At 44.4% G+C, this 12253-nt stretch overlaps 1 protein-coding gene across 2 annotated transcripts in view; it reads right to left on the bottom strand.

Annotated features, from left to right (window-relative positions):
• Positions 1-12253, bottom strand: part of TBC1D20 (TBC1 domain family member 20) — a 509368-nt gene that overhangs the window by 166954 nt on the left and 330161 nt on the right. For both annotated transcript variants that reach the window (XM_069650950.1, XM_069650951.1), the window contains one exon: positions 1880-2064. In XM_069650950.1, the coding sequence (XP_069507051.1) occupies positions 1880-2064 (185 nt within the window). The remainder of the gene's footprint in view (positions 1-1879; positions 2065-12253) is intronic.

Below are 12253 nucleotides of genomic sequence, written 5' to 3'. Positions count from 1 at the left end.
GAGCCGACCCGGGTCAGTCCTTATTTGGGCATGCATTCTCCTGAGAAACGCCAAGCTTTTGTGGGCTTCTGCATGCCTTGTATGTGTGCCTCCAGGAAGTGGACTGGAACGTCTGGTTCCAAAACACATCCTGTTTGCCATAGAGTCTGGAGTGCTGTGAATGCCTGGGACCACTGTGGTCCGTGATTGGTCCACGTATAGTATGCCTGTATGTGAGCAAATCTCCTATTGGGTCCTCTTCGTTTTGGCGCAAAGGAGATTCTGGATAGGAGAAGGCCCCAAACACCCATACCATGTCGATCTCTGGAGTTCCCATTGAACGAAGGATAGGATCCAAGTATCCTGAAACTAAGAAGCCAAGTCGAGGAACCTGCGGTGACCCGCTGGAGGGTTTGGCACCCTGAGCCCGCAGTCGTCCCATGGGACGCCTCTGCATCTGGTCGTCCTAGAAGGTATGCGATTGGAATAGTGGGACCAACTATTCTCGTTACCGTCATCAAAACCTGCAAGTAAGCCTTCTCGGAAATTGGCCTGGGACAACCAGTGGGCTGACCAGCTTACGCAGACCCTTTGCCCTGATACCACCGCCGTTTTGAGGAGGGCCTTGAAACTTGGTATATCGCTAGCTCTGTGTTCACGGCACCCTCACACCGAATTTGGTACACTTGCCATTCCCAGGTCTGAAGTGAGACGAGTGCGCCAGAACCGGAGCATACGCGGTTACCGTGTCGCCCAGCCGTGGTGACGAACTTTGCAGGTGCGCTGCATTTGTGCCTCTCTTGCCCCTGAAGCCTGCTACAGTGAAACTGGCATGATCCATCCACGGGAGCGGAGAAATTGCCACTGTCCCGTTTGGGAATCATCACTGTATCTTCACCGCTGGAAGCCGCAGAGCCATCAAATTGCTGCACTTGAACATGCAACCGAAGTGGACTCGACTGCCGAAGTTTGGTCCGGAGTGCGCCGGGGGTTGGTGAGTAATCACAACCCTAACCGAAGGCCCCTAGTGCCTCCATCCATTTTTAGACACGAGTGGCCCCTGGGGGCCTCTCTACTTTTCACTGATAGTGTGAACTTGCAAGCTATTCCCAACTCTTGGAATCGACTCTGCCCTCAAGTGGAGACCCTCCTTGAATAGTTGGAACCTATTCTTCATCGCCTCACCCGCCTTCCTGAGTTGCTACAGACCCTTGAAGAGACCCAGTTTTGCCCATTTGAACTACCGCGTGCGCTGGCATTGCATGTACATTTGAGCATTAGGCTCCACTCTTCTTAGGGATCGGACTGCATCTTAGTTAGGAGTGTGTTGGATGCAGAAGGGGCTAAAGACTATTTGCACTGCCAGTTTCCTTCCCCCTTTAGGTTTTGGACCCATTTCGTGCATTAACCCTTTAGACCCCAATGGACTTGTATTTATGTATTTAAATAGGATTGTGTTGGCTTAATAGTATTACTGTGATTTGATTTGTGTGTTGAAACTCAAAGGCCTTGAAATAAATATATATGTATTTTTTTTAAATATCTGCACCTGACTGGGAGTGATTTGTAAGTGTCCTTTACTCTGTGTGCTCATTGAGGTCTTTCAGTCACCCTCACCCCTCCTTAGACCTAGTCTTGACCACCGCCAAGCTACCTTGATTGGCCTGGCTTGTCCAGAAGGTTACCCTTTTCCAAGAAACTGGGCTGGCCTCCTGAACCTCTGCCCACCAGGTCAGAGTTCAGAAATCCATCTTAACACATACTGAAGCCTCCAATGGTAGGAAATAATGATTAAAAAACATTACAATCTATTCCTGTGAACTTAAGAAGGGTCCCCCATTTTGACATGTGTCTATGGCCCTCAATCACTTCTATTAGAAAAGAAGGACAACTAACTCACCTCTCTGCATGCTGCTGTGCTGCTTCCCTGGCAAGTTCGGATGGTGGGAATTGGACAAAGAGGTCACCTGCTCGGCTGATGAGAGTCTCGTAAGGCAAGTCCTGAGGAATCTGTGACAGCAGATGATGGACAGAAGCCATGTCACATTCGGACTCCAAAACTTCCTCTTCCCGGTACAGGACAATCTATGTGGACAACAGAAACATGAATCAGGAAAGAATCCCTCCAATTAGAGCAAGTATTTCAGCAACAAACTAACATTGCATACCACTAAAGTAGTATACGGCACCCTAGATCAAGTCTCTAAAAAAAGTGGTAAATCAGAAGGCCACAAAGAACTTACATTAAGACAAGAAAAGTATGGTACGCCCATGCGGTTACTAGTGCAGGCCAGTTAAACAGTTATTCATGGTGAATTCCAGAACATGCTCTCACTCCGTCACAATTGATGGGAAATATCTGCAGATGTGACAAGAAAAGGCTTTGCCAAAAGAAAAATCACTTTCCATTACACAATGGCTACCTCGAAGGTAGAGAAATGCCATTTTGCTTGCTTCTGGAGCCCCCCAAACAGTTTGCTTGATTTTTGGGATGCAATTACTAGCTTTCCCCTGCGACTTCCATCCACATCTCACTAGGGACAAAACTCATAGGTGTGGCCATTTGGGGACACTTATGGCCCCCAATGGTGGGGAATACTTTCATGGAGCCCTCTAGTCTCCCTGGGTAGGAAATCTGACTGGATAGGCGTACTGGATCTAGTTGGTGGCAATGCACTTTAAAACAGTGGCTGCACAAATTGTAGCTATTTTGGCTCAGAGGAAGCCTTTTTCTTCCAAGACGCTCCCAAAATGAAGTCTCTAGTCTTTTGGAAATCCAGTAGCCAGGCAGCTGTCATTCGTTACCCTTTTGTGATTATGTGGAAACCAGGAATGATTATGTATGGTAATTTCTGATAAAGCTCAGACTAAGGATTGAATGGGTGTGCCAGATGGGTGTGGTTGTCTGACATTTCTCTGGAAGCCACTTGCAAGTTTGCCCGCGATGATGCATGTAAAAGTTGATGTGTGGGCAACCAGCACTCATTGGCTGACTGTCAAACCTTTCAATGTTACTTCAGTGATGTTTGGAGGTTGGGGGGGGGGGTCTAACCATAACCGCGGTTTAAAGGTATAATCTGCTAATCTGCATCAATAATGCTGTGAGTCAATCCTAAAGCAACAAGAGACAAATGAACCAAGGTCAGCCCTGGAAGCTCTGGACCAGCCTTTTTACAGACTCAAAAAGACCAGATGGTGAAGCTCCCCCTCTCAGATAAATCAGCAGTATACGGTCCTTGTGTCCCATGATCTAGCAGGAGCAGCTGGATCCATTCTCCTGAAGGCGTTTTCATACCGCCATCACATTCCAGAGCTCTTCTATGCTGCTTGACCCTGGAATCAGGGTTCTGCATCCTTTTGGTGTCCTGGTGTGGATTTTGTATCAGGTAGACCTCTGTTTGACAAATGACGAGCGTAGCCAGACTCGTACCGTTCTCCCAGAGCGAAGACATCCAGTGGTGTGCCATGCTGCACTTTGTTCCAACCATGACCTGTGACCCCTGGCTATGGTCCCTATTGCACTTTATCTGTTCTTCGTCCGGGGTTCCCTTCGAGCTACAGCTAGGCCCTTTTGCCCACTCCTATGTGATACGCGTCTTTGTCAGCCAAACTGTGGCATGTCCGCAAACTATTTCAAACTTTCCTGCTGCTGCACCGAGGATCTATCCTCAACAATTTGCCTCTGACTTTTTATTCTGGAAGTGGCGGTTCTGCTGTCCCAGCATTGCAAGGCTCCTTGGCTGATCTCTTCCCACCCGACTGACAATGCAACATTTCCGGCTGCGGTTCCTGAGGCTACATCGGCAGGCTCCAAACCTGCGTTCTGAGCAGATTTCCTCATATAGATTTCCTCTTAGGGACCACTCTATTACCTGTTTCCATCTGTTTCATTGCTGGAGTGCTCCTGTGCTGACCCTGCCTATTGAGAACAGAAGTCCTCCTTGGTGATGTCCCACAAACCTATGCAATCTTCCTTTCTGTTGGTTTGAATCTGTTCATCTGGTTCAAAGGGAGCTGAGGGCCACGCAAAACTACCCCTCGCCCAACCCCTTAGTCTCCTCACCCACACTTTTATGGGGAGTGCTTACCAGTGGTAGTGGGCCCACAGATAGAGTGGGGTTAGGGAAGTTCGGTTTAGACATAATGTATTTATAATACACTGGGATTATTTTTATGGCAGTATATTATTCCATAAGTACTTATTTTCACAGGCTAAAGTTAAAGTATATCTTTTTCAATATCTGAGGGTGGTGCACTTTCTTAAATTGCATTTGTGGACTAATTGTAATTGTGTCATTCTACTAACCTTAACTGAGAGTTAACCCTTTTTTCTCTGTCCACGTTATCTACTTTAAATGCGGAAAACTGAAGAGGGCAGTTGGTGAGAAAATACTGAATTGTTGCAAAGACATGGCGGACCAGTTACTGGAATTCCGATTGGATAGTCATAGCGCTTCTAAAGTATATAAGCACCTGGCAAAATACAAGATGGGCAACGAAGATCTTCTAAATGCCTGGTCTGAAATAATAGGCTCAGAAACGGGTTTAAGTAGATGGAACAATTTATGCAGGAACCTGAAATTGACTTCTTTGAACATTGAGAAAAGGGTAAGGCAGGCCAAATCTTAAACAGAGTATATTGGAGTCATGTAAAACTCTACAGAAGGGGCTTACTTGATTCTGAGGCATGTTGGAGATGTAAACACACAGTGGGGTCATTTGAACATATGATTTGGGAATTCAGTGGGTTGGGGCTGTTCGAGAGGGAGGTAACAAAGACAATGAACAATGTTTTAATGTTGGACATAGATTATGAATTTTCAATGATCAGTTTGGTGGAGGATGATCCAATTGAGGATTTGTCATATCCACAGAGATGCTGGTTCTATAGGACATCATTATCTGCAAAGAAAATAATACTGCAGGAATAGAAGAGTGAGAGAATCCCCACCTTGTAGGGTGTGGTTGATGGATCTGCACAAAATAGCTCTATTGGAAAAGTTGATTCTGTACAGACTGAAGAAAAACAATCCCCATGACGAAATTTGGTCAAGTTATCTGGAATTGTGAACAATTTAATAATTGGGTGCCCTCTTCACTTATATGGGCAGGGGTCCATGGGGGGCGGTATTTAATAAATATGTGAATATAAAAGAAAAGATCGGTTTGGCTTCCCTTTTTCAGATGTGTTAGCCTTGCATTATGGTTAGTGGTTGTATTGTTCTTAGAGGGTAGTACAAAAAATGCCTTAACAGGCGTACTGCCCCAAGGGTGCCTCTCAGGCACCCTATTTTTGTCCTAGGGCGATTATATCTAGGGTTTCTCGTTTTCAGTGTTTATATTTTTCTGTGTCTGGTGGTGTTTTTCTGGGGATTTCAAATGTTTTCCGAAATCTGTGTTCATCAGGGTTTACCAAATATTTCCCTCAAACAATTTGTGGACATGTGTGTTTTTCAAGTGTTGACAAAAATGTATGTTTATTTGCTGCATGAATATTATGTATCATTCTTTAGAAGTTAACAAAAATCACAGATTATGCTGATGCAGCCCTTGCTGTTTCTTTGCATTCTTTAATTTATAATGGGAAAGGAAAACTACACATACAAAAATGCAAACAATCAAATAAGGACTTAATGGGCTCCAATTGGCCTGACATGGGGCAAGATACAAGATTGAATTAATTGTGCAGTAATCTCAGAGACATGCACTACCAAATGTTAATATAAATCATGGTTTACAAGAGAGGAAGGGGAAGATGCATGAAGGACAAAAGGTAGGTGTATCTGTATATTCATTTTTTAAACTGCATGTGGGACAAAGAACTGACCAACCTTACCATCCTTAAAAAGAAATAAAAACACTAGTGCGGAAATAATATTCTGATCACGCAGATTATAATAAAACTGTGAAACAAAGTTTGCATATTTACTAAGTGGATGGTTAAATAGATTTTGGAACTGTAAATAAAGAGCCTACTGTGAATTAGGGATTATATAACTCTGCTATTCTTTAACTGAACTGTACAATCAAATGTTACTGAAAACCTTATTTTACGGGAACAGAAGTAAACTTTGATTGGCCCATTTCAACAAAAGAATTCGGACTGGTGCTTGATGGCGGATCATTGATCAAGTAGTCCATTTGGATCTTCTCTAACAAGTCGTTAACTGAACATTTTCAGCCCTATAGCTTCAGCAATTCAATAATTCACTCCAAATTACTCCTTTTTAAAAATACATTGGCCAGACATTAAAGAATTATTAAAGGGAACATATCATGTGTTGTATTTCAGTTTAAATCATACTGGTATGTACATTTTCACTAGGTGGCAGCGCTGACCTGACTTAATTCCCACTTTCCTTCAGGAATCCATGAGTAGCAAGTTCAGTGTAGCTGCACTGTAGATTTGGCTTTACCAGGGAGCAAGCCATTTTACCTTAAGGGTAGCTCAATGTACCTTTTTGGCAGCCCTTGGGGCAGAATTGTTTTAATTCTGATCCCAGTCATTCTGTATTTTAGGGCTCCTTTTGTTCAGGGCCAACTTGAGATAGGCACAAGATGGTCGTTCTGACTACGTGGTCTGCTTCCACATTGCAGCATCCATATTATTATGAACTGATTTAGGCCAGTTTAGGTCCCTGGACCCTACCTCTCACTTCAGTGGGGGTGGTTTAGGCTGAGTGGCATTTCTACTGACCAACCAGTATGGTTGGCAATCTGACCATTTGCCCCCAGCCCCATCTTATGTTTGGTGGGCTGGCCTTTGGCTAGTCCCTTTTTACAGGGGTACCTACAAGTCTGTCCAGTCCCGGATCCTCTTAGCAGTTTATTTTGCAGCTTGGAAGAAACAGGTCTTCCAGTCTGCTGAAGGGGGTGGGTGCTTCCAGTGGATTTCTGCACTTTTTTTCTGTTTTGAACCTCACCTGGCTAGATGCAGTGATTTGGGTTTTTCAACTCCTGGAGGTCCAGTTTGGGCGGCCTGAATTTTTCCGCTGCCTCACCTTGTGCACGGGGGCAAGTCTTCCATGATAAAACCATTTTCTGATTCATTTGCCACTGTTTTCCTACTATTTACCACCATGGTGTGCCACCTTGGTGCTGGAAGCACCTGCCACCACCTGCAGATGGGCTCGGACACCAACACCACACCAGATAGGTTATTTGGACGTCCTAGAATATCATCTGCCATTATCCCCGGCTGGGAATGTTTTCTGTTAGGCTGCCACCCTTTGGTGTTTACCAAGCTACTGGAGTACATCGGCATGGGTTCCTCGAATCTCTCATTGTCTTTCTCGCTGGAGTCTTCACTCCTGGCCTTAAGGTCGACGTTTGTCATGGAAAGGCAATTTGTTCTTTTCCATGGTAATAGGGGTTGTAATTTGCTCCTGGGCACTAGTTCCCATAAAGCACACCTAGGGGTGAAGCCATGATGGAGCAATTTTCACCAAAACTTCTACTTTGAGTTCTTACCTTTGGGTCCTGGGGTGGCTAATTATTCGACATACTCAACCTACGGATTGCCTCTGGTCTGTGGTCGAGATCTTTTGGATTTGTGTCCCAACTGTGTTTCCCAATGACTTACCATTGGGGGCCCATCCTGCTTTGCTGCAACTTCTCCTAGGGCTTCTGGGTCGGCAGCCAGCTTCTGGATCTCTTGTTTGGGGTCTCCTGTGGTCCTCCCTGGGGTTGTTTGCTGAGGAATCCACACATGTGGAATAAAACAGACATACCTCTATACAAGAGGCTGGCCCCTTGACTTGATCCCATTGATTCATATCGAATTTTGTACCTGTCCTGGAACTCTCCTAAAGTGCCTCTTGGGTAATTACCTGCCCCTGGATAAGTGCCTTTTGGGTAATTACCTGCCCCTGGATTTTGTTCCTGCATCCACATGGGGTCCAGTGAGCAGTAGACCAAGAACTGGAATTGTAAGACTTGCACTGATTTTTAAATTTAATTTTTAAAATCATGCTTCGCCCTTCTCTCATTGTCAATGTATTATTACACTGTAGTGAATGTTGGTGACTGTCAATATTTTTCCATGAAGTGTATTGCAATGGAAACTGTTTAAAAAGTGTATCCTGACATTCTTGGAGGCCGTTTGGCTAGGATTCCAAAATGTTTCCTACCCTCCATCACTAGGTTTAATTATCCTGCGTTCATTTGTGTTATTTTTGCTACTATGCTCCAAGTCAGAATTAATGTGTAGTGTTATGTGGGCCTTAGAGAACTTTGTAATATTTTACAGGTAGGTTAAAATGATTGGTTCCCTTTTCACCTACTCCTTGCCTACACTTATTAGGTCCTGAACCCTGTTCTAGGACATACTATATGTAAGAGTGGGATGTGTCTTCAGGACACTTTGGTTAAATGTTCAGGCCCATAGACAGTTGTATCTGCTTTCCAATGGTGTATGGTTCCCTTCCCCTACGCTCTGTTAATCTGAGATAGTGGGCCCACTTAAAGGCAGTTGGGTGAGGAGACTCCTACAAGACATTCACTGTTTTATAAACATTCTAAAACTGTATTATGTGCTAAGTACTTACTTGACCTTATAGAGATCTTATGTGTAACATAGTTAAAGTATATATTTTTCAGTATTTCAGTGTGGTGTATCTTCCAGAGCTAAGGGTTTAGGCTAATTTTACCTTTGTGACAACCTGCTACAACTACTCAAGAGTTAATAAGCCCTGTCGCTCTGTCCATGTTACTTACCGTTAAGAGTGGTTTTGCTTCCCTTCATTTTTAGGCGAGTTACACACCCGCTATTGTTAGTGGATGTAGATCCCTCAACAGAGTTGTACAAAAACTGTTTTAACAATCAGTGATCACCTTTGAGAATTCATGGTACCTCGGACACAGTGAAATCCACACAAGTATCTAGCAAGTACATAGAGAACCTACCTACCTATGTACATTAGTTTCTGGATGAAAAATCTGAAACTTTCCTTGTATAAATTCATTCTCGGAGTAGAACTGCATACTTACCTATCTGTAAATCTAGTATTGTGGAATGTGTGTATGTACTATGCATCCAACTCCGAGAGAATTTTCCAGGTTTTTATTTCAGTTCTTTGGCAGGGTACCAGGGCCGTCCCCTATATGTAGCATTTCCAGCATAGACCAGGCACCTCTAGTCCCCGGGTTAACATATAGACTATGAACCCCTACTGCCTAATCTCTAGACAGCTAGCTGTGCATGAGGACCTGAAGGCAATCTTCTCCAACTAAGCTTACTCCAGAACTTTCTAAGATCAACCCATTATGTTGTTCGTAACAAAAAGGATTACAGGGTTGTGCCTTTAAAATATGCTGCCTGACTCAGTCTCCTTCCTCCAACGCCCTGACAATCCTCTCCCCATCGCTGACGGTTATTCTCCTTTCACTACTCTTCTGGGTTCAACTCCACCCACCTTGTCTCATTCTCCCACCGTCTTCCTCCACCATCTCTTTTCTTTTATTACTTGCCTCCGCTCCTTCTTTTACTACTGGCCTCCACCCCTTGTCACTACAACTCACTATTATGACTCTACCCCACCTTCTTCCCTTTCAACCTCTTTTCACCCTGACACTCACTTTTCACTCACTCTCTAGCTCTCTCAATCACCTTCAATGCACACTCACCACAAAGTACCACGTGCTCTCACCAAAAAATAACTAATCTTTTCCCCAATTCACCTCCACACTCCAATCCGCTGTCCTCCCTACTGCTTGTCTCTTGGTCTGTCACCTCCTCCTCCTCCGACCTCACCCAAAAAACCCACACCTTTCAGTTTCCTGTTGGCCCTCTTATCCTGGACTCTCCTTCTGTTATTGGTTTGGTGGCCCTGTACAATCTAATCCCATCTTCACCACCGAGCAGGTATTACAATCATTGATGTTTACAAGTAGCAGGTTAAGTCTTGCAAGATTCTCCATGTGCATGCAGGGCCACAGTGCAATAATAGTGGCCCGCGTTGCAAATGGTCCCAGTTTGTGTTCAGGGGCTGTGAGGAGTTAACCCCCAAGGTAGATCGAAGCCCATTAGAGGAACGCTGCTTCTTGTCAAGTCCTTGATGTGCTAGGTCTGGCATAGCGGTTTGGACAGTGCAAGCGCAGGTGCTGGGGAGCAGTGCACGTCATCTGGCAGTCGTGTAAGCTCTCCATTTGTTGGTTCTCTCACCCAGCTGGTTCTGGAGCTCAGATGACCGTCAGCAGTTACAGTGGGGTGATTGTTTGCAGTCCTGCGGCCAGTCTCTCCTTATGGCTGTTGCCACACGGCTGGTTCTACAAAACGATAAAACCTGTCCGGCATTTTCCTTAAGAGGTATGTATGTAGAAAGGAATTGGGGTCCGCTTAGCTGCCACCATTAACCTCTGAGGTGCAGGACTAGCTCTGGATTCCACCATGATCGGGCTCCCACGTCAGCCTGAGAAGGGTTCCTTATCCCCTTGTGACACAGTCAGATTACTGAAATTGTCACTGCTTGCTCATGTAAAATTGGTTACAAAAAATATGATGCTTACCTTTAGGTGGTTCTAACGTGTTGCAAAAACAATGTTCCAACAGTATTGGTTTTTATTCTGAATGCAAAAACTGCTTTATTCTTTTAAATATGAATTATTTTACGTGAGTCAACTCACTGTCAACAAAGGTTTTGCGGGCTTAACTGTTGGTGGGTTGGTTTTTGTTTTGGTAACTTATTTTGTGTTTATTCATTTATTTGTATAGCGCTTTACGCCAAAGCGCTGAACAGAATTGTGGGTTCTTTGGAGAGTTTCTAGCAGTTCTGTGGGTTCAGCATTCCATGCAAAGGTTATTGTGAAATTTACAAGGTCAGAGAACGTTATGGTCAGTCAGCCATCAATGTAGGCAAAGGTTGCATGGTGGGTGGGATTTTCTGTAGGGTTTTCATTATTTTCTGTCCTTGTCAGACCCAGCACTAGATGAATGCGGAGCAAGGAACATGTACTGTCAGAGCTCTCACTGCTATGGGTACCCAAGCAGATTTCATTTGGATTCTTCAGGAGTGTCAGTCTGAAAATCCTGCTGCTGAGGTTGGAGAGGCTTTCTTTTCTCCAGATGAGACCTCCTTCTCTTTAGAGAGATACTCTGAGTTAGAGCCCTGGAGATGGAGCAAAGGCTACCTGGAGACTGCGCACAAAACTCAGTAGCTGGCTCTAAAAAAGTAGGAGGAGATGACCCACAAGGGAGCTTAGAAAGAGGCCAAGCAAGCTCATCAACTTTTAACTTAAACTGGAAATTCTGAAAAATCAAGGCCAACAATACTAGTTCGGGAGCTGGGGATGGATATTGGACCCTCAGTCTAAGGTCCATACATATTGAGTATATATGAGGAATGAATGGACGTTTTGGAATGGTTTCATATTTTTGAGTTTGGTTGTGGAGAGCATTCTCTGTAGACAGGAAGGTTTCAATTCCATCTTTCTAATCTGCCCCAAAATACACAAGCTGCTACTTTGGAGTTGAGTGCAGAAGAGAGAGTGACGTGTCAGAGTGTGAAAGCTGCTCTTGTATTGAGATTTGGTAAGACTCCCATTCGTTATCCGAGGAGTTTTAAGAAGCACGAGGACGATGTACAGTGGGATTTATGGGCGAATGGCTCCCTGAAACACTTGAATGAATGAATCGGTGGGGAATGGCTACAAGGTGTATTTCATTGAAGGAATGATTCATTTAGTTATGCCGGAGCACATCATGGATGGTCAATCCCCTGAGTTGCATCAACAATTAACTGATTCCAAAGTCATTGATTCAAGGGAACTAGCAAAGGTGGCTGACTTATGGGTCTCTCAGAGTTAACCATAATCACAAGGGGGCAACTAAGTCAGGCTCCCTCCTTACAGGTCCACAATGTAGAAATGGGTAAACTTCTTGTGGGCTGGTCCCAGAAGAAAGACAGCACACTCAACCCAAAGGCTTGTAGTGGTTCCTGAGTAATTCACAATCTCCCTGGCACTAGCTGGGCCTGTGGAAGAACCATGTCGCCTTGCTAGATTCCTTTTCTGTTTTACTCTAGAACACATCACCTTACAGTGAAGTGCTTCTGGGGTACTTGGTATGCCTTTTTTTGTTTTGTTTTTCTACAATTTCTGTTACTTTTACGAGATATTCAAGAAGGGGCTAGCAGCAGCAGATATTTTTCTACCATGTTTTTTGATTTTACTGCAGGCACTTTTTCATTTGATCATATACTCAAAAAGGGCCTTCCACGGCCAACAAGGGAGACATGATGGCTGTAGATGTTGCCCAGCAGACTTTGTGCAGCCTCTT

Source organism: Ambystoma mexicanum, chromosome 3p (assembly GCF_040938575.1).
Source record: "Ambystoma mexicanum isolate Mex_15411 chromosome 3p, UKY_AmexF1_1, whole genome shotgun sequence".
NCBI lineage: Eukaryota > Metazoa > Chordata > Amphibia > Caudata > Ambystomatidae > Ambystoma > Ambystoma mexicanum.
Note: the sequence above shows the minus strand (reverse complement) of the source record. Positions and strands in the feature narration are given on the sequence as shown.